Source organism: Anabas testudineus, chromosome 22, assembly GCF_900324465.2.
Source record: "Anabas testudineus chromosome 22, fAnaTes1.2, whole genome shotgun sequence".
Lineage (NCBI taxonomy): Eukaryota > Metazoa > Chordata > Actinopteri > Anabantiformes > Anabantidae > Anabas > Anabas testudineus.
Window position 1 is genome coordinate 15395789 of NC_046630.1, and position 23117 is coordinate 15418905.

The 23117-nt window shown below is 40.3% G+C and overlaps 1 protein-coding gene across 1 annotated transcript; it reads left to right on the plus strand.

Annotated features, from left to right (window-relative positions):
• The first annotated feature begins 478 nt into the window (after positions 1–478).
• On the plus strand, positions 479–22402 carry phf24 (PHD finger protein 24). The gene is made up of 8 exons (XM_026340081.1): positions 479–672; positions 9370–9791; positions 11304–11489; positions 15061–15139; positions 15905–16107; positions 16715–16881; positions 20348–20422; positions 20950–22402. The coding sequence occupies exons 2-8, from the start codon at positions 9372–9374 to the stop codon at positions 21044–21046; spliced, it is 1227 nt and encodes a 408-aa protein (XP_026195866.1). The 5' UTR covers positions 479–672; positions 9370–9371; the 3' UTR covers positions 21047–22402.
• Positions 22403–23117: the final 715 nt, after the last annotated feature.

A 23117-nucleotide genomic window follows, 5' to 3' on the forward strand; every position in this document is an offset into this window, starting at 1 on the left:
TTCCATATTCCAAATGAGCCCCTATTACGTTTTAAATGCCTGTGTGATGTAATTGGCTGCTGAGGAGGCAACATTGCCTAACGTCATTATTTGGGGGAGCTGCAGAGTCCTGGTGGTCCGGGCCAATCAAGACGCACCAGGTTCAAGATTAAGGAGCGCGCAAGTTATTAACCCGAATGATCACGACGCACTAAACTCTGTGGGCTCTCGGGAGGGAGGAGCGGAGCGCAAATATGACGGTGATGCATCCGTGATTTAACTTTAGTGGCCGTCTGTCGGCGAGGCTGCGCTAAGGTCTCCTCCTGCCTCGGATGCCAGCGAGCTGAGGGAGTAGCTCAGGAAAAGGAAGGAGGGAGGACGAGAAGGGGAAGGAAAGATTTCAGCACCGGAGCTGTCCGCGGCTCTTGGAGAAGTCTCCATTCATACTAGGAGGTGGGGGGTGGGGTGGGGACGCTGCTTCCCACTGTAAATTTGCTCCGTGGGACCGTGAGAGGAAGGGATAATAAAAAGCTGCTGTGCCATTCATCTCTCTGCGGGGCTGAACGACGGGCGAGTCGAGGCGCACGCACTTCATTTGGAGAGTCTTTGCGATGCTGGACGGCCGGGCTTGACGCAGGAAGGAGAAAGTCCCCGAAAAGTCGCGGTGAACACCAGCCTTTTTCCCCATTCAAGGTGAGTCTGTGCTGACTATAGATTGCTCTTCGAAAGGTTACATAACAAACTGAAAGCTGCAGTGCCGGGACCAGAGGCTGCTCTAGTCCTCCAGTTGATGTTGCAAACATGGGCAGGGGACGGAGCTCGTATAGCCTGGGTGGATTTGCAGGGAAGCCTCATTAGAAATGCTTGAAGGGAAGCGAATTTAGGTCAGCATGCACATGGGTGTGGATGTTAAACTGAAGGAGTTCCAGTTAATATGCTTTTTTTTTTTTTGCATTTCCCCCCCCTCTCGTTTCAAGAGGGATCATTGTGTGGAGACACATAAATTCGGGGAGTTCTTGGACTATACTTGGCGCATGTACGTCACTGGGAGGATGACTGTTAAAGCACTAGGCTGCTGCCTTTCTCCACGACCTTATAAGATGTACCAGTGAGAGATGCTGCAACTGAAAGCAAGGTTGAGTGATTCGGAACTGATGCTCCTCTCTGCAGCACACACACACACACACACACACACACACACACACTGTAGTTTGTTCTGTCTCCAGCTGCCCACTTTTCCCAGCACCGTCCTGTGGGGAAGTGCTGCCGTCCATTAGACTCTCCATTAGTCTTTGTTTACAACCCTAGTGTTGTTATCTTTCAGTCCATCTAGGTCCACAAACAAGACAATTTCCGTGTTAACCTTGGAGTGAGTCTTGCTCCTGAGCCTGTGACAGATCCCCTGCAGCCCTGAGCGGATTCGCTGGTGCCTGCTTCTGTGCTTATTGTCAGACGCTCTCAGAGCGTTTGGCTGGCACAGGCTCTCTGCCTGGCAGCTCTTGAATGCCAACGTGATGTTTCCATTCTAATGATGCATTGAGATTTAAATTCCTTCTCCATTCAGACTCTTTTTTTTTTTTTTTTTGTCGGTCTGTTCGCAAGCTGAATTTCAAACCCCCATATGCCTCATATAGTTTCTGTGGAAAATGTGATTGTGCTCAGGTACAAGCACAAGGATGGGGGAAGAGGCAGTGACACGTTGCAGGGGAGAACTGTGTATCATGCACATAGCAGCTTCTTCCAGGAGCAGTGAGGAACACGATCAGTGCAGGCCAGAGGCAGCAAGAGAACCGTCCCGAGGCTCTGTGATCTGATTTATTTAGCTTCCTGTGCCCGAGTGCACGTACATCTGCACGTTTTAAATGGCTGTTAATGATTTCACTCACTCACTCGTTAGTGTAATTAGTTCCAGGTCTTTGCTTCCCTGGTCCGTGGGTGAGCGCTCTGGCTGAAGGGGGATTCATTCCCATGAGAAGGCATGGGTGATCCCATTCAAAAAAAAAAAAATCTCCCCCTCCTCCTCCTCCTCGGTTGAAACAAGCAATGAAAAAGAGGTCTGGTTGGGATTCTAATCAGCACATACCAGTGACATCCAGCAGCTTTTCAGAAGGGAATCATACACCCGGAGGAACACAAACCCACATAACACAGCAGTGAAGCCAGATAGAGTTTAGCATTGTTTTCAGGCTTTTAGGACAAACGCATGAATGTACAGTTTAACAGTGTGTGGATCTAGTGTGCCTAGAAAATAAGGTTTGTTTTATTGATTAGTAAAGAAAAAAAGAATGCAAAGCGACACATTTACTGTTGTTTTGTTGATCAGACCGACAGAACATGACTTAATATGAGATGTCACAAGATGGGTAAAAATGGAAAGAAAATAAAAGTTTTTACCAATTGAGGGTTATGAAAATGACCCAAATAATGAAATACAGACTTAAACATCCGAAAAAAGACTGCATGTCCACAATACAGCCACAGCCTGTGATTGCTCGGCTTTTAATGAATAGCAAGCCAAAGTGCTGGAAATCACTGATGTTGTGTTCTGTTAAGCTGAATATCGGAAATTATTCAAAGCTCTTTTGTCATAAAAATATCCATTTAAATAGTAGTATAATGTGTTCTAGTAGATTATGTCGGTACTTATAAATAAATAAGTAAATCCATTGGTAACACACAATTAAGTTGTCTTCGGGGAACATTTGGAATTCAAAGCTGAAGCTGTTTTAGCTAATTTCCTTGTCTTTCCCAGTGACTTTCGAGCAATTTCCTCCCAGGTTCGACACCTAGACAGAGAAATGTACGTATAATGACACCAGAAGTGACTGTTCAGTGTTGAGACTGATAAGCCCTGGACTCCTTTACTTAGACTGATAAATGGCAGTTATATGAGCTGCTGCAGATTTCAATAACGTCCCTGTGGTGACACACGGGCAGCAGAGGACTGAGGACTAATACAGACCTTTAAGGTGTCCCTGTTGGCCTTTTAATACACTGGTGCTTACAGGAGAAAATGGATTTCAATTCAGAGTAAAGATGAATTTCCTCTCTAAGAACTCAGCTCTTTCTACATGTAACAATAAATAAATAAATACATTCGACCAAGAGCGTTTTCTTTCTTATCTGTATAACGTGGAATTAGGAATTTCATAAACGCTGAATCCAGATGATGGAATCACAGGCCCCCTGCGCTGGATGCTGTTGTTGTGGTGACGTCTTGCCTGATGTGCTGTGGTAGTATTTAATAGATGAGTGTGGACAGATAACAAAAGGATTACTCAGAGGACCAGAAAAAAAAAATGGCAGGGATTTGAAGAGCACTTTGGATGCCACCTACCTCTGAAATGATCAATATTTCATTTAGCTGAGATGCTCCTGAGATGTTCTTCATGGGATAGCTCGACAAGTTGAACTGCTGACACGAGTCAACGCAGAGTGCCGGCTACTGAACCCAAACATGTTGAAAGTGTCAAACAAGTGGAAAACAAAATGAATCATCATATACTACTTACTGCTTCATATACTTGGCTTCATTTTGAAATATAGATGTAGATCATGTCATGTAACACACGAACTGATGAACTGCTGATGTACAAGACATTTCTGTCGCAGCACAGTTTGACAAAATACTATTTTTTTTGGCCACATATGTCAGGTTCTGCCTGAAGGAGTGGACCTGTTTTCCTTCTCTTCCTCCAGATCTTTTTTTATCCAGGGCCACTTAAATCATTCAGAGGGTTCTGGCAAGCAGAGCAGAGAAGCCGAGGCAGCTGCTCCTGCAGGAATCTAGTGAACAGCAAAGCCTGAGGGAGTTTTATCCCGTCCTCTTCAGCTTGCATTGTCGTCAAATGTACTATGAAGGGTTTGTCTGGATGACTTCTGAGCCTTAGTGGTAAAAATCTGACAATTGAAAGAACGTATTTGGAGCTTTGGCTCTCATGTGTGACAACACTGGACTTTTTGATGCAGAGAAAGACAAACTATGACATTCAAACGAATTGGAAACAACACTTTCAACTTTATTGAAAGCATAACTGAGAGTTCCTGGAATGCAAAATTGGTCCTTGAGTCTCAATGCTCTAGCATAATTTCACTGCCACCTGCTCCAAACTGACTCCTCTCCTCTTTACTTTAACAGTATAGACAAACCACCACCAGTCACGAGAGGTCGAAGTGGCAGGTTACGATTTGCCCATTGGAGTCCGTGAATGTACCATTGACCACTCCTCCTTGGCTAAATAAGAAAGCAGTGGTTGAGGGAGCTGAACAATAAATAAAGAGAGGGAGCAAGGTGAAAAGCTTAAACAAACAAAACCACAGCTCTGCACAAGCCTGCAGAAAGGATTTTCTTTGAATTCAACTGGTGCGCAGGCTACATCCTCCTGTCTGCTCTGTTCAGGTGTAACTGTGGTCAGAGACAAAGACTTGAACCTGGATACATGACGTGTTTGTAATGCAGAGCACTGACAGGCAATATTTAGGCTTAAATGGGACAGGGCTGCAAATTCTGCCTCTGGCGATTATATCACATCTAACACGGTAACCTTCACCCCCTAAAAAGAAAAGAATGCGAGCAAAGAATGGACCTCAACAACTGGGTCCAGTTCAGGCCTGCTGCCTTTTGGTGTGGCATTTGCATGGTCTCTCAGTGTCTGCGTGGGCTCTCTCTGGGTGCTCCAGCTACCTTTTACACTCCAAAGACATGCAGCTAGGTTAGGGTTAGGTTAATTGGTGGTCAAACTGTATTTAGAAGTTGGGCAAGCTCCCATGGACGTGTTAAAAGAGCTGGATATAACCCTGCCACTCAGCTCTTCAGCGAATTTTTCCTTGTGGGCACTTGCTCTATTGCAATAAAAATGTTAATGTTAATGTAAATTTTGTTTGTAAAACACGAGAAGGCATCTACAAACAAGGACAGGATTTTATATTTTACTCTTTACTCTATTACGGATGTTTAACCCATGGAGGTTTCTTGTTTCTCAGTCTCTAGCTTTAATTTGGTGGAAATGTCTATGGGCTGATTGGGACCAGGTGGGTGGGGGCTCAAGGGGAAAACACTAATGTGCTAATGTCTAACACTGATGTCCAAAAGTGATGTGCAGCAGGCGGCCGACTACACATATCTTTTTAAATAATTCTCTGGCTTATGCACCAGGTGAAATCTTTTCATCCAAATGACTGTGTTCCAATTTTGAGTGAAAAATGCAAAATAATTATGCAAAAAAAAAAAAGACTAATTAAACAAGTAATTACATTACTGATCACGCAAAACTAAAAGGATTAGTTACTCACACTAGTTACTGCTAGTATGTGCAGTCAACCTATGGTTTGAAGACATTTGCTGCAGTAAACAGCCAGCTTATGCGAGGTTTATAGTTGTTGTTTTTAGTATGATCGTCCAGGACAAGTACAATAGTAGGATATGATAGCTAAAAAACAAACGGATTGTAATAAATGTCTGTCTGACTGACATAGATGCATGTATTCCTTTACAAACGTACTCATGCCTGATGTGTGGATACGCAGTAGAAAGTTGTCATGGATGAAAAACAGGCACATCACTTATCTCTTTTGAGTGTGAAGTGCACACAGGTGTTCAGCTGTTGTCAGTCAGAAAAGAAAAAGAGGTTTGAGCAGTTTGACAGGCTCGTGGTCAAAAGCTCCCGGATCTCAGACTTGCCAGGCAACCAGGTGGCAGCTTACCCGGAGCTACCTTATAAACGGAGGTATCAAAGCCAGGCGATGACCCATTTGTGTCAAAATCAACTTGTACAGGGAGTGGGGAAAAAAATACTCAAGGTCTCATTTAAAATTCACAAGTTAACCTAAAAATGACAAGGTCTTCTGTGCGCTCAAATATTTCCCTCATCAGGAGTGGCTGTACTTTCAGCTCCATCCAAAGAATGCAAATACAGAGAGCTAAATGCTTTTCCTGCATTTATCTATTTCTTATTGTCTCAATCCATCATTGAATTGTTGTGAAATAGGAGTTGGGGTTTGTAAATCATTAATAACACAGGTAAAAGCTATATACAACATTGTTCCTGTTATGTATGAGCTCATATATATATATTCATATATATATGATCTATTTATTGTTGCCATTTATTTTATAGAGTTCACAAAGACCTTGGAACTTATAATAGCACTTAGTTTATTGCTGCTGTTCCCTATTTCCCTCCTGTTGTTTATGGAGACAGTTCACTTTGCTGGCCATTAAGGAACAACTTGTTTATTGTTGATTATCTCATTTAAAATGGCATGGTCCATTATCTGCACTGCACAGTAATTGAGGATCCAGCTGTGGTGGCAACATTTATCTCATATATCAACCTTGCCATAACACTATTTTAAGTCTTTAAGTGAAGTGTGAGTGCTTCTGAGCGTGTTTTATTTTTGGGCTGATGTGAAAAAAGTGCCGGTTTACAAGCCTTGCAGGCATCTCTGCGATCTAAAGGCTGTCGCTATGTGAAGTCTGTGCCAGCGCTGTTCTGAGCTGGAGTGCAGAGGTCAGTGTGGTGTATAATTAAGTCCCTATTAAAATGCCGTCATGATATCGTTCTGTCTTTGCGATCAAAACGTTCTCCTACAATATATTTGCCTCTGAGCAGTAGCGTATTCCAGTGGTCCAAATGAAATCAAAGCTAGTGCTATTTTGACTTTGTCTTTGTTATTTGAAAAATTATTGAAAAATGTTAAATGAAATCAACAGAGATAGGATAAGTTTTTTTCCATATTAAACCATTACCGCTTTATGTTAATATTACACAAAGATAACCTGAGTAAATACAATATACAGTTTTGAATATCAATTTAATCTATTAAGGTAAAATCCTGCCCTGGCTCACTGTTGGACGCTGAAAACTCATCCCAACTGCTACCATGAATGAAAGTCACTGAACAACCTTTGATTCTAAACTTGACTGTGTTCAAAGACAGCCCACTGAGTGGACAGTCATTCCTGCAGTTAAGATAATAGTCCTCCTAGTATTCCTCAGTCCTATACTGGATAATGTGTATTTTAATCGCTGTGTATTCTCAGCATGTTGCTGTCATTCATCGGGCAGCAGGAGGATGTTCTTGCTAGAATGACCTTTTAAGATGAAGTAATTGTCCTTGGAGAAGACACTCAGCATGTCTCAGTTTTTCCACAGAGCAAATCTTGGCAGTTAGTATAATTGGATCCTGTACAAGATTTGATGATGTTCATTTTTTGAAGATTATAATATATGTATATATTTTTTTGGAATCGCTATTTTTCATCAGCAGTTGGGCCGAGATTCTTCCAACAATGCATCCCACCAACAAGTATGCATGCTGACATTGTGGAGTATTTTCCCACCGTGGACATATTATACAACAAACTCGAGAAATTGTTGAACAAGAGGAAAGTTAATAAATCCATAGGTTTGTTTGTCAAGACATCTGGCCTCCCTATAGAGACAGATGCCACATATTCATTGCAGATATTCAGTGCAGCAATCAATAAAGTATCACATTGCCTCTGTTGTATGAGCATAAAAGCAAACCAAAGAGCTTTTCATTTTGAAGAGCTTGAACTGTGGTGATGAGCTATTTATATCTTGTTTGGAATATTTAAATTTGTGAAAACAGACTGTATCTATAAAACATAAGATCACCTGAAAACCTACGGCCTGCCGGCTATTAGGTGCCTGAGGGGAAGAGAGACGGAATGACTCCCATTTTACTTCAGATAAATGTGATTGAATTTCACACTAGCACTTATGTGGAGCGTGGATGGCCGAGATTGCATTTCAGAGCAAAGACACATGTCCCATAAGTCCTATGTAATCAACTTGACTCCACAACGGTGCCTTTTTTTTTTCAATAATGGAATTCACGGTTGCATCTCACTGTAGTGGAAGTGAGCACTAAGTTAGTTTCTGCACCTTGCTGCACGGTATAGAGTGTATGCTTTCACTTAATGTGTTTAAAAATGATGTAATGTCTTGATAATGTTTGGCACAGAGTTCTTGGAGTTTGCTGTTTTTCATGTAAGAAGTTTATTTTTTTAAACTTCCCAAATGCACAGTACTCGTAAATCAAATCATCATGTTTTGATAGTAAAGTCTCATAAATCATTTTGCACATTCCATCTATATGTTGTGAACCAATACACTTTTTTTTTTTTTTTTTATTATTGTGAAATAAACTTGGCATTGCAGATAAATGTGCAGCAGTCTAAAGCGTCATCGAAAACCCGCGGGGAGAGTGAAGAAAATTTTCTTCTCTGGCATCAATAAACCTGGTTTTACCTTACCTTATCTCCAGTCGTATCATTTGATGAACAGTTGGAATTGAAGAGAAGCGATGTCAGGTTGCTACAGCCGACTGAACTCAGCAAGTTGTGGTGATTGATTCTGTGTATGAGTATCCCACTGTGCAATCATTAAAAACGAAGCCCGGAGAAATGGAGGGTACTTTCATAGGAATCTTATGAACTATGAGCAAAATGTGGCGGACTGATTAATTTACCAATCAGGAAGGAAGTGCTGGTATTGGGTTGCCCTTTGGGTTGAGTAATCCACAATTTAGACATTTACAATGCAGCCAGATTGAAGTATGTGGACACTACAAATGTATTAAATCTGGGATGTTAAATCTCATATTTGATGTATGTGCAGTTCTTTTTAGTTTTCCAGTTGCAGAATTTACTACTACTTCAATAAAAGCAATATGGAAACAAACACATCAAATAATCCTGGCAGTATTTCTATGGCACCCACCTGAAGCATCCCAAACATTTTTGGAAATAAAGTGGAAATTTGTGCTATATATTCGGTAGAAACACAGATTTCTCAGTTTGCACTTTCAGAATTATCGCCTTTTTCAGACAATATCTACAAATCAACTTTTTTTATGAACCACTGCAGCGAACCACAGAAATATGGGACCAGCAGATGGGCAGGGTTTATTAGTAATAAGAACTGGAGTCCAGGGACACTGCGCCCCGATAGAAAGAGATGTGAGAGCCCAAGCTGTTCAAGGACTGTAGAAAATGTAAAGACATACAAAAAGAGAGTAAATATTTTCCTAGGTCGAGGATTTCATCTCTGTGTTTGACTGTAGAGAGTCTTCACCAGTGCATTCTTTCATCTTTTACAAGAAAATGATTGCACCTTGTTCACTTCTACTGCTGTGTACTATGTACTTCCATCAACTCCCCGTTAAACCTCTTATTTCAACCCCTCTTCTCTTTTCACAACAATCTCACTATCACATTTATTAAACTAAACTTTTATTTCATGGTAACTAATCATAATTATCTAATGATTTTAAGATTGACACCAGGCTTTAATCTTGTTGTTAAGGTAAATTGAGTACTAGTGTAACTATTCTCTGTTTCGTTCTCTCTGTATCTATCTCTAGCCATGGGAGTCCTCATGTCAAAGAAGCAGCAGGTGGAGAAGGTGCAGAAATGCAGCGCTGTCGTTTCTGCCTTCCAGGCAGGCCTCAAGGAGCGTGCTCCCAAACCGGCAGAAGGACAAGCGGAGGATGGCGAAGGGCCTGCCAAAACCCCAGTCAGTCCCGATGAGAAGAATGCAGAGGAGCCACACCAGGAGGAAGCGGACAACAGCGCGGGCCCGTCGACCTCGCATCAGACCTCGCCTCCAACAAGGGATGAGTGTAAAGTCAACCAGGAGGCCTGGTCAAGGTTACGAGACGGTAAAGGAGTGGAGCCTGAAGATCTTGACAAGAGCCATCAGCTCACGCCACCTGCATTTGTTCGACCCAAAAGGGAAGCCAATGATGACCAGCCTGTAGAGGTGGACCTGGAAAAGAAAGAGCAGGTATTACACAATGACGTGAATAGAGCAGTGTCGTGTGATCTTGGTATTCAGAATTATATAAAAAACACATTTTAGTTTAACCGAGCACACTATAAACCCTTAAGTCCTGGGATTAAAGAGATGTCTGCAAGATGTCAAAGAATCTCCATGGCAACGGGGGCGTATTATGGGTTCCTTCCTCGAGGTTAGGCCTTACGATACAGCATTCCTGCCAGGCTGTAAAGGGACTCTTAAGCTTTATCTAAACACTGTTTTCGAAGGTGAGACAGAAAGGGTTCTACTAGGCCTTTTATTTTCACTCTAGCTGTGAAATATTTTGTTTGTGTGTGCGAGAGCCGAGGGCTCTTCACTGAAAGTATCACGTGGGCGGGCAGCTTTGGCTGACTTCGAAAGGTGACCACATCCAGGGTGACGCTGACTAACAGGCGATGGAGTTCGCAGGAGCACTGACACCATCAGTTTTTCTGTTTTGCGAAGAGTAAACATTTCATGGCAACTTGCTGCCACGTGCTTGTGCTGCAATAACAAGAGGTACAGAAATGAAAGTGTCAACTTTTTAGTAGACACAGTAATAGCAGCTAAAAAAATGCCATAAAATCGAAAGGGGAATGGTTTCTGCTTCAAACTAATTAATCTTGGCTTTATTACACCACAATGAGTGTAGCAATATTAATTTTTTTCTTCTGTTTAGGTTTAAAAAGCTCTAAACCTTCCACCGGTTCAAGACATATTTGAATATTGCCAAACTGTTTATTTCTCCTAATCTTTTCAATTTTTCATCTTTTTACCCTCAGTGAGTTTTATTGTTGCTTCTTTCTCTTTTCCTCTGCCAATTTCTAGGACAAAAAATAATTATATCGCCTATGTTTTGTTATTTCTTGAACCAGTTTTGAGGACTCGCTGTATGCTAGAAGGCCGTACCTTTGACCAGAACCATGATACACATGCATTAATGAAGGTAGCTAATGTATCATTAAGATGCACCCTGTAAATACAGAATGAAAAGTTGGCACGACTGAAAGATTTTGACATTGTCTTATCTGTGGTGTGCCCACAGCCTCTGAGCCATTACTATGGCCCTGGCATAGAGATAAACACAGCAAGGATTAAAAGTGATTTGTGTGGTTACCACAGATCCTGCAGTCATTTTCCCTGGCTGGGCATCTGAGTACATCTTGGCAGTAAATGGAGTCTCAGGGGAAGTTGGACAAAGACAGACAATGAACAAATGTTAAGCAAGGGCACATATATCAACACTACCTCATCAGAGGTTGACTCAATTATCTAAGAACACAGAGCACAATATAAACTACTGTTACATTATACACTACATTATACACTTCCTACATTTAAATGATACTCCTACCACTGACTGATGTGGACTGATCATTTCCTCTGTCCTGCTATTCAGAGATTTAATGGACATAATTTTAAACAATGCATCTTTGAGTGTCTATATAAAAATAACCTCTGGGTGACTAATCTGACTAACATATTGTGTTTTGACCTTAGCCAGCGAACGATGAGATGTGTGACGTGTGTGAGGTGTGGACGGCCGACGACCTTTACCCATGCAGGATCTGCACTCGGGTGTTCCACGATGGCTGCCTGAGGGAGCTGGGTTACCTGCGTGCCGAGGCCTTGCAGGAGATGAGAGATACAGCCCACACTGTTACTGGCTGGAGCTGCTACTATTGTGTAAGCCGGCATAACTCACAAAGCTGTTTTTGTCACCATTTCATCATATTTCTTCTATTGTGTATTGAGAGGAGAGAAAGATTGATGGCTTTTATTGACCACAATAAAATCACCTCCGAACCTCCAAGTTGTACAGAGGAGAGTAATATTTTGCTATATGTTTTGGGACAGACATCTGATTTATAAAATGCTTATTGTCATAAGAACACATTTGTAATGGCACTTTGAGAACCTTTTTTTTGTTGCCTTTTAAAAAATAATCACATTTTGTCTGCCTGATGGGAGCTAATCACATGGGAGCTAACGGCCAAACTGTAAAAGCCTGTTAGAGACACTTTCAATTGTGTGAAAATGAATGTTGTTTCCAGGGAAAAAAAAGCCCTAACCCACACTGTCACAGTGTCTGACCAATATTGCAACTTAAATTTAAATTACGCCACAGGGCCATCCGTGTAATCTAGATGGCGTTAACTAAAATGTGCTTGTTCCAATGCACACTGATGGTATTAAATGCTGAGAGATCTTTACATTAACATTTATAAATGATGGCTGGCAAAATAAAACAGGATTCAAACAAGTACACATTTATACTTCACTCCAATTTACACAAATGCCATGTGTAAATTGGAGTAGAAGTAGCTTCATCAGTAGAGCAGTCATCTATGAACGCCGGGGCTAGTTTTCTGTCTCATGATTTCTCAACAACAACAGAAGGAAGGGCTTGGTAGGGGAGTTGTCTCTGAATGCCAGGGCTGGTGGTTCAACAGCCGCATGTTTTTGATGCCATTCCACCATATAAACATAAAAAGAATGAAACACGGTATTCAGGTCTTGGTTCAACAAGTACAGTTATGTAGAATAAACTTTAAAATAGCAAATAAAAGAGTAAATCTGTGATAAATTAAAGTGACAAGTAATAAAATGACTCAAGACAGTTCAGCAGCTAATACTGTATCATATACAGTAGTTGTCATTTCACATTTGTAGTTCAAAGCATTGCAGCGTGCCACAATTCAGAAGTCTGACAGCATCTGGGAAGAAGCTGTTTCTCAATCTCAGTCCTTGTTCGGATGCTTTACAGCCTTCTGCCCGAGAGGAGGGGAGAAAACAGTCCACGCGCGGGATTGGGTTGACTCTCGTGATGCTTGTAACCTTGTCCTACACGGCATCTGATGATCCATTGCCTGCTTCTCTGCCACTGTGCAGCTGAAATATCACGCTGTGATGCAGGAAGTGAACATGCTTTTCACCAAACACCTGTTGAACCAGCAAAGTTTGCCATTCAGCCACCACCGTCTTCAGTTTCCTTAGGAGGTACAGACGCTGATGAGCTTTCCTGATTGTGCTCCGTGTATTGTCACAGCAGTTGAAGGTGTTAGTCAGGTGCACTGCAGGATATATGAAACAGGAAACCATCTCCTCCCCTGCTCCATGGATTTAAAGAGGGTGTGGAAGTCAAAGAGTCCCTGGACAAAGCAGTGAACCCTGAACCCTTGGTGCCTTAAATGAACAGGCAGTTAAATGTAATGCTCTCAAACACGTCATGCTTTTATTGTGAAACTACTTGCTTTGGTTTAATGAGAGTCTGAAAATTTGATGACTCTTTGGTGATCATTGTACTTTGAGAGGCATAATGCAATCTGCTTTAAGTGTAGCACAGATGGAGAGTCCTGTTGCTGGAGAACCCTTCAGAGTGGAGTAGGGCTTTCTCTGTCTTTCCGCAGAAGCAGGCTTGTTTGCCAAGGTTCTTTTCTTTTTGGTGGCTCCTTCAGCATGTGAGGAAATGGTGTGAATGGTGAAAGTTCACAGTGGTTGAGGCAGAAATTTGCATTTGTAAATTCTAGTCCTCATAGCTAAAGGAAGCAACTATTTTGTTAGCACGTCAGTCAGCTGTTACAAATCCGCCCTTCTGTCGCAGCTGTCATTTAATTTCACTGGAGGCACTGCAGGCTGCTGTGGGCACATGGACTGTGTTTCCTTGAAAAGTGTATTTACAGTCAGCCTTCACAGCACTGCTGCATATAAACCTCAATGGCAGCCAATCACTCAGAGCAAGGGTCCATGAACATTGACCCTTCTTTATAGCCCTGCCCTATTTTTATTATTATTTATTTATTTTTTACTTACGGGATCCTAAAGGCCACAGTTAAACAGAGCTTGTATATAGCAGTCATGCTGAGTATAATATAAAAATTAATAGTGTTCACTATGATAAACGTAGATCTATACACTCTGGTTCTCACTATGTGACGGTGGAGTTTGCCAAAAACATTTAGCTACAAGGTAGCTTGAAGGTTGGGCTTCATTAGTAGCCTAGAAATCTTGATTCTTGCTGTTCTGAAATCAGTAAGACAATCTTTGAAAACTCCTGCTCTGGCACTCAGCCTAAACATAGCAAGTCTAAAGCTGTTTGAACACACCAGCTGTCGTTTTTCTGTATAGGACCGTCTGAAAACACTATTTATGCAAGCTACCAGAATAAAATTAGAATGCGTTCTTATTATTACACTTTCTTCCCTAGGGACCTTTTGTGTCACATTCTCCAGAAGCTGTCACTAGTTTCTTCTTCTTCTATTTTTTTTTTTTTTTTTACATAAAGCCTTGAAACACTTGTAAGGCTTTAGTAAAATTGAAGTTAGATGAAAAATGTCACCAGACAGATACAACGATATCATCTTTAGCAGATGGCTAATTTAATTGTTTTGCAGACAGTTGGTGTTACTAATAATAATGCTTGATGAACATAACACTGCAGTTTAGAAATTCACAGAAAATATGTTTAACAAAGGGCAAACAAATGTAACAGCTTTCATATGACTGTTCATTCTTTTGTTCTTTGCTCATTCTTATCTCACCATTAAACACATACATGCATTCCTATGGAAATTGTGCTTTGATTATGAGTTTAATAGAATACTAAACATCGACAGCAGTAATAAATATAATTATGAAAAAAGAGAAGATAGATACATGTTAATGAAAATGGCATATCACATAAGTGATGCTTAAAATTATTACATAAGTTAAGCTGAACCACTAACGACCAAATATTAGAAGGAAGGATATGGTGAGATTCAAGAAGGAGCAAATAAATACATGAATTTTCAACTACAGTACACACACTTGATCTGTAAATGCTGCAAACAGCAGGTTAGCAAGGTGTTGGCAGATAGTGTGATCCTGATGACAGGCTGAAGAAATGCATTAGGACACTAGGTAGCGTCCTCCTACACATGCACTTTATCCAGTGGATCTAATGAGGCCATATGTCCATGTTCATTTGATAGTAGAGAACACTACTAGTAAGAAGAGAACACCTTGCCCCTCACTACTTGTGCAGCATTTCTCCATAGCCGAACTGTATTGCAACACACATGGGAATTGTTTTGCTATTAAAGATTTGTTCTTTTCAAATCTGTTTTTTATCTTGTCTTCTGACTTTCTTTCTTTTTTATCATACATTTGGGATGGAATTGAGAACATTATGCTTATTAATTATTCAAAAAAACAGTTTGGATATCAGTCGTAAAATTAGGTGTGATTCTCGGCCTTCATCTTTTTATTACTGCAGGACAATCTGAATCTACTTCTTACAGAAGAAGAGATGTACAGCCTCATGGAGACCTTCAAGCAGTGCAAAATCATCCCAGGTGAGTCACTGAGTCGAGGTGAGACACTGTTATATTAGGAGTGGAACTGTTGACGATGTTGTCCATTAACACTGTAGTGGTTGACTGTAGTGTCTTAAGTATTAACCTTGTAACCTCTTAACTTTTCCTCTCAATGCTATCATCAGGTCATACTTTAATCTGTCCAATACTTTGCTTTGTGACCACCTGTCTGCCTTAATGCCCGCTCCTCTGCTTGCACTGGCGTTTATCTACTTACTCCAGACTATATGAGGATTTAAAGGAAAGAAACAGCCTACAGACACATTTAGTGTACTAGAATTGACTTTCCTTTTTTCATTCTGCTATCCATTACTGTACATCTGAAGCCCCATGCAGAAATATTCTGTTAAATATAATTTGAACACCTGCCTTTTGTACCATCTGTGAACATCCCTGACTAGTTGATCATTGTGGTGCTAGACCAGCAGAAGAGACTAAATAAGATCACTGGCGAAACATGAGTCAAAATGTATTTACCCCTCAGAGAAGTCTACTCTTTTTTTACCCTGGATTCTGTATTAGTATTTATTTGCTACTGTATTGCTAAGCAAAGTTTATCACATTATCTACCCTCAGCTCACTCACTCTACATGTGTGGCATTACTTCATAGAGTGGCTGGAGGGCGGTCAGGTAGAGATGGTCTTGCCTCTGTAGAAAATGAGTCACCACAAGTTAATTAAATCTTTAATACTGCTTGGTAACTAATTAGGTCTGATATGATGGCTTGTTCCTCGCTGCTGTAGAATCATGCTTGGTGTCAGATGAGCTGCTGCAGTACCGCCACTTTGCATCCAAGCAGCTGTTTGATAAGGACCTCACTGATGAGCAAGAGGAGGAGGTTCTGGCTCAGTTTGCGGCGCTGGATCCCGAGAAGAAGGGTCACATTGAATGGTCGGACTTCCTGTACTTTGAATCTCTGGCAGTGTTGAGGAAGTTTCGCACAGAGGTATTCATTCATAAGACACGTGATATATTCATTGTTACTGAATGTCAGATTTCTGAACCCCTCTGTTATCTTCACTATCAACTATTTCTGCCAAAATGTTTTTTGGCTGCTCAAATATCTGGCAGAGGTATACCTTCCTCTGCTCTGCCAAAATGCTCTGAATTCAATCTTGTAGAAGCTGTAGGTACACAGGTCAGATGATACACTATGTTCAGTTTTGTGTGATAGAGTCACAAAAAGCTACCAAAATTCTGGCCTGCATCCATCTGCCTGAATTGCTCTTTTTTTTTTTTTTGTCACTTGATCACCAAAGCAGTTTAAATATAGCATTTGGTTTTTTGTCTTTGCAGATTAAATTTGCATTTTGTCTTTCGACTCTGGGAAAGAGTGGGGTAAAACAATGCTTTCAGATTATGTTGAACAGTGCTAATGTGATTGAGAATGATTAAGGTCAAACAAATGAGCCCTAAAACTGTCTCTGCCAAATCCATAAATTAAAGCAATCAAAGACATAAAACTTGAGTGGAATTAGTACAAGTGATTTAAGGGAGTATATCCAGGCCACCTAATCTCACACACTGCTTTGATTTTTTTTTTCTCCCCGTAGAACTCACTGGTGCGTCTCTTGACTGCAAAGGAAAGAGACAAAGCACGTTCTGTTTTCCTGAGTCTGAACCTGGACAAAGACGGTATGATCACAAGGGCAGAATGTCGTCAGGCTCAGCAGTCCTGGTTCCATAAGCTCAACAAAGACTCACAATCCTGCAATGTGAGGTGAGCACACCAAAGCAGAGATGAACGATCCAGTCATTTCTATGCACAGTAATACATGGTTTAATATGAATACTTTGAATGCTGTGGAAAAATGGAAGCTTTCCATGTCTACAAGAGGAAATGATTCCCCTGGTTGACATAAACAACAGTAATAGTTTTCATTTTTGTTACTTTGCTGATGACACGCCGCTTTATATGCATGCTTTACAAGCTAAAACATAAAATCAGTTTAGTGTTGGTCTTCAGTGTTAAATAGCTTTATCTGATACACCCAATCTACCAAAACCCAAATTAACAGAGACTCATCTGTCTCTTTTCCTTTAATTGTCCTTCATATGTCCAGTTTTTGCCAAGTTTCATTATAGTGTCAAGAAATATAATTTAAACACAGAATGTTTCAAAGTGCAGCTGTCACTGAGTTTGTGTTTGCTTAAAAAAAAATGCCTCTTGCCCCTTACTGCACAGTTAATTATTCCTGTGTTGATGTGTGTGTGTGTTGGTACATCATGCAATCAAAGCTAGAGATACGTCCAACTCATAATTGAATACTAATTATGTTTTGCTAGCAGAGCTTGTACACTTTGGATTGGCACCAACACACATGGGGCTTATAAAATAGCATCAAATTACATTGTCTAATTCCGTTTTTAAAAGCAGATTTTCTACAAATCACATTTCTGCATGTTCTCCATTTTATTTTAAGTCTTGTATTTTAAAATACAATTGAGAAACTAGACTGGGACTAACACCAATCATTCATCTGTGAGTGAAGCAAGTGGAAAACCTGATGCCATTCATGCATTAATCTACATTGGCAAATCCTCTAAAATCAGTAAGGCTGAAAGGTGTTTCACTATCTTCAGTGTGCACTGACTGACTAAGATGAAAGGAGTTAAATATACTGTGTAGCTGTGTAGAGTAGCATTAAAATGTAGAAGCAGTAGTACACAGCAGTAGAAGGCATATACTGGACAAAAGTACAAAAGAATTGGCATTAAATATATATTTGAATTGCTATGAGTAAAAATACTCATTATTCAAAAATTCATATTATGTGAAATGGAAGAAAATATTATGTTTGAGGAAAATCACTAATGCATTAATGTGTAAACAGTAATAGTATTGCTGGTGGTAAAAAAAGAGCTAATTGTAACACTTGTGTAATGCCAACAATAGATTATATTATATTTGTGTTCAGAATTAACATCTACAATATAACCAGTAACTAAATCTATCAAGTAACATTAGTGGAGTAAGAAGTATTATATTTCACTTTGACTTGTAGTCGGGTAAAAGTAACATGAATTCTAAAGGACGTTCATTGCAACTGTGCAACAAATACCACCTTTGTGGAGCTTTGTTGAGACTAGATCAAAGGAGAGGCAGAGGGTTAGATACATTTTACAATATAATGCAAGGTTGTGCAACATCACTACGAAATACAACCTTAAAAATGGCTACTGGATAGATTCAGCACCTCTTTGAATTCAGAATTCAAACATAAAAAGATCAAATGAACCATGAACTCTGTAGCCTGTACCTGGTAAAACAATTTAAGGTGAAAACAAGGAATAACACTCATTGTTGCGCAATGCATTATTGCATTGATATTTTAGAAATCTTTGTGCCTTTAGATGTTCTCAGAGAACTCGAATGATACCCTTTTAATTGATAAGGCTGTATTTGTTTGCACTCACTGTGTTTTTACTGTGTCTACGTTAAAAATACTGGTGGGTTGTTCAAATAAGTAACATATCATACTGAATATGTGAACTCTCTATAAAAGAAGGAACTATATATAAAAGTAGTAGAGTAGAAAGTAAACTATTTCCCTTTGAAATAACTACTGAATTGATAAAGGGTAGTGAGAATCATTAAACAGATACTTCTGTACACTACTTTTCACCACCGCTATGTGTACTGTATGTGTATGTCTATTTGTGCATGTGCTTGTTACTGCTTATAACCTCTTGTGCTGTCAAATCACCTTTGCTGTGCCACTCCATTCATCTCAACTATTCAACATACAGCATCCCCCACAGACTCATGGGATTCTGCTCTCCTATGAATTGTGGGTGAGTGTGACTCAGCGCTGCATGGCTTGTCTCCCTTTCCCCACTTCAAAATCATCAAGCACTTTGAAATCCAAGTGTTCTCAGACAACCCCTCGATTTAGATCTAATTCATAATTTAACCCCTGCTCTGAAAACTAGAGAGAACTCCTCCTACTAACTACTACAGTGCAGCAATCAAAGACACACAGGACCTTGAATGAAGTTTAATGAGCAGAATATGAAGATTTACACCAGTATTTAGTTACAGGACTAAAAAGAAAGCCTTTTGTTCTCTCTGGGGGTGCTGCTCCTTAAAAAGCTCATTTATCCGCGTAAAAGGAAGACGTGGACCAAAAAGGTTTCGAGTGTGTGCGTCAAGTCCAAATGTGACATTTAAATGCAGACGGATTCATGCTTGTTAAAAAGTCAATCAACAGCAACCGAGTCTGGAGACTCTGCTCCCTTAGATTGCAAAATTACAGACATTCAAAATCTACAGTGTGAAAGTGAAAAAGATTTTTTCCAAGTAGTCGTCAGTGAGAGAAGTTAATCAGAGGAGTTTCTATTTGACTCTGAAATACCAGAACCACCCTCAACAGAACTGACATGAGACTTGAGCAGACCCCAGGTGGTGTTTAAGCACCTCCCCTTTTGCCCTATATCTTGATAACTGCCCTCTTTTGCTAGGACCATTTTTTTATTTTTTCTATTTGTATGTTTAGGTTTGAAAATGTTTAAATTTTTTTAAACACCTGCATAGACTCATTAGAGATGTACTGCACCCTTTCTAGACAGACAAGCGTAGGTTGTGGCAGCAGGGAGCAGAGACAAAAACGCAGTTTCTGAACTTTTCCAGAAGCATTAAAGCTGTTGTCTCTGCAGGACGTTAGCAATACCTATGTCCCGTGAAGTGAGATGCAGATTTTATCAAATATTATTTTAGCTTTTTATCTCTGTTGTTGGTAAAAAGCCACATGACACGTGTTTAAGGCATATCCTCTATACGACTCAAATATTTCACATGAAATGGGCCAAAATTTTCACGAACAGCAATTATCGTGTCAGATTGCTGATGAGCTGACACATAAATGCAAAACGCGAATCAGAAAAAATAAACGCAGAGAGAAAAGAAACACAATACATAAACTTCCATTATTGACATTTAGAGTGTTGTGTGAGTGAGTGAGAATCGATCATCATATTGAATATTCTCACTAATGAAATCAAAATATTTGAAAGTAAACAAAGCAGGAAACATTTCTATAAAACGCCATGTTCATGTTGTTGAGTCTACACCTGAATTTTATTTTGCCCTTTGTTTTCAGTGCAAGGAAATGACTTATTCCTCACTACTTGTTGTGTCAGCTAACTTATGCTCTTCTGTCTGTTCTGTTCTTTCTGCTTTGGTACAGCATAAGTCATGTTGGCCCCATATGTGAGAGCAGTCCAGCCAGTTCTGGCAGCGAAAGGAGCAAGACTGATGACAGGTTTGTCCTCTTATATTTTTAGCTAGTGTATGGATGCATGTGAGTGCCTATGGACAAAATTACAGTATGATACCGCTGCAGAAAAATATCAATTCAGTGATTCTCCTGTCTCAGAGGTTCCTACGTCTAACAAGCATTACAAGCCCACAGACTCCCTTATGTGATTACATTTACATAAACTTGCTCACTTCGTTAGAGTAAGTCCAGACCTTCCCACCACACCAGCCCACATACGGCTGTCATGACCTGTACGACCCTTCCTGCTTCAGGCTTTGCTGCATTTCCAAATGACCTCCAACACACCCATCTAACTGTCAGCGGATAATGAAGATGAATCTTTTGTGGTGTATTGTGACTTTTGAAACTTTTCTTCATGCCTCATTGCAAGATTTTGCTATAACTTTGGCTGGTGCTTGCTAAAGTTAAAATCTTGACCCAAACCTTGTCCACAGTTTGCAACCTTATACTGTACATATTAAATAACTGCTAATAATTAAATAAAAACAACAAACTCATTTTTTTGACAGGCCATTGACCTGGGCTGACTTCTTAAGGGAGAGTGCCATCTATATTCTGGCTGCACGACCCAATAGTTCTGCCATGCACATCCGCCTGCCTGTATAGTCCAGGATGCTGCAGTGCACCCAGCAGAGAGAGAGAGAGAGGTAGAGGCTGTTCCCTATAGTCCACAGATGAATCCGAGAAGATAGACGTGATGACACGATGACATGGAAGGAAGGCAACTGAGCGAAGTGGATGAAGCACTGAGAGACAGAAGATCAAGCCATCGACAGAATAACTCCTCCTTCTGCATCACCTCAAACCCGCAACACTGACAACATACATGCTGACTGACATACTGACGGGACGGCAGTTGTCACAGATCTCAAATCCCAAACCTGACAGCTTCCAGCAAATGTAAGAGATAGGATGAAGAAGACAACCACTCACTCACAACTAGCATAGCAGTCAGTGATATTCCTGAGTGTACAGATCATGCACACAACCAGACAAGCTCCTAGGATGCTCATATTCTGTTTGACAAATACTACACTCGATGGCCCTCCAGCTACACAGCACACGGGTACATTAGTGTGACAGGCTGTTACCGGTTCAAATATTCATTCCTTTCAGCTTCATCGTGTCTTAGTAATAACTCCATGCTTCTGTAATGGGATTGTGTTATTCACCTTCGAAATTGTTAATCACACTTCCGTACAGTACATGCAAATTTATTAATGTTACTGTTTGACAAGTGGATAGGCTCCTGAGAGCAGATTAACTCTGCAGCTGCCATTATTGGAATATATATATCAAACAGGAATGAAAGCTATCCACATGCATATTATATCAGAACTCCTATACACACCAGTATAAATTATTATAATGCATTATAAAGTTGTATTTATTCCTGTATCCACCGGTATATCCTGTTTTCCCATTCTCATCCACACGTCTATGTCCTTCTGAAGTACTAACTGTGAAAAAAAAGGATGTGAAGTGTATGTTAATGAAAGCTAACCCAGTAAGCGACATGTATATACTGCCATATAGTACATAAATAACATATATTTTGTTCCTGTTGTGCTCTCAGAAACGCACTATTTGAAGGTGGAAACATCTAGCCTCCTGTTCTAGTGTTTTTGTCATTTGCACTGTGGGAATTAGATGTAATTGGACTACTACGTGACACAATCATTGTAATGACAGACTGAAAGACAATGGGAGATTGGGAGCAGACATCTGTCCTTTGTTAATATGCAGAATTACTGTTTAATGTAATGGAAAACATGGTGGGACTTGCTACAGGTTGTATAAGAATATAAATGCACACAAAACTGCCCGTAGAATCACTGGAGACATACTGTAACAAGTAGAACTTCATGTAGTGTTTATGCTATGTATGGTTCTCTTAGTGAATAAAGTTTGATTATGACATGAATGTTGATAGACCGAGGGATATGTCACAGCGCTGAAATAAATGCATGGCATTTACTCTCCTTTTTGAGAATCTCTGGCCTGTGTTTTTCTCTTCTTTCAAGTGCATTTTATGAACGTCTCTCTCAAAAAAATGCAGTAGTTGCAAATACAAAGCAAAAAAAAAAAAATGAAGCTCCTGTCAATATGCTCATCAGATCATAAGTCAGTCATACATTTCCCTTACCTTTTATACATTGATGGGATGGTGTTCAGCTTGATCTATTGCTTTGTCAAGTGTTACATAGAAGCCTCACACATACAAAATGTGGATGGAGCAGATGGGAGTACCTGCTCAAGCTTACGAGACATCAAGAGAACAGAACCGCGGCTCCCAAAAAGCTTTTCACCTGCCTCTATAGCTGAAGTGAAAAGGACAGTCACTCACAGCACTTAGACAGGACTTGCTACCTTTTCGCTGAAGAGTCCGCCAGAAAGAAGGTTGAAGATTAACTGGGATTTGAAAAGTGTTTTGCCTGTCAAGCTTTAAAAAGTACAACAGATGAAAACAGAGAATAGAAAGAAAATAGAGTAGTCGCACACCTTTTGCCGCCCCTGAAGCTTTGTGCAGTTTTCTTTCTTTCTTTTTTTTTTTTTTTAAATCTGTCAGTAAAAGACAGGACGGGGTCCAGCAGTAGCAACTGTTGAAATGTTAAACTGAAGGTCAAAGTAGTAGAGAAAGGCACTGTATAAAGGAAGAGAACAACAGAGAGAAACA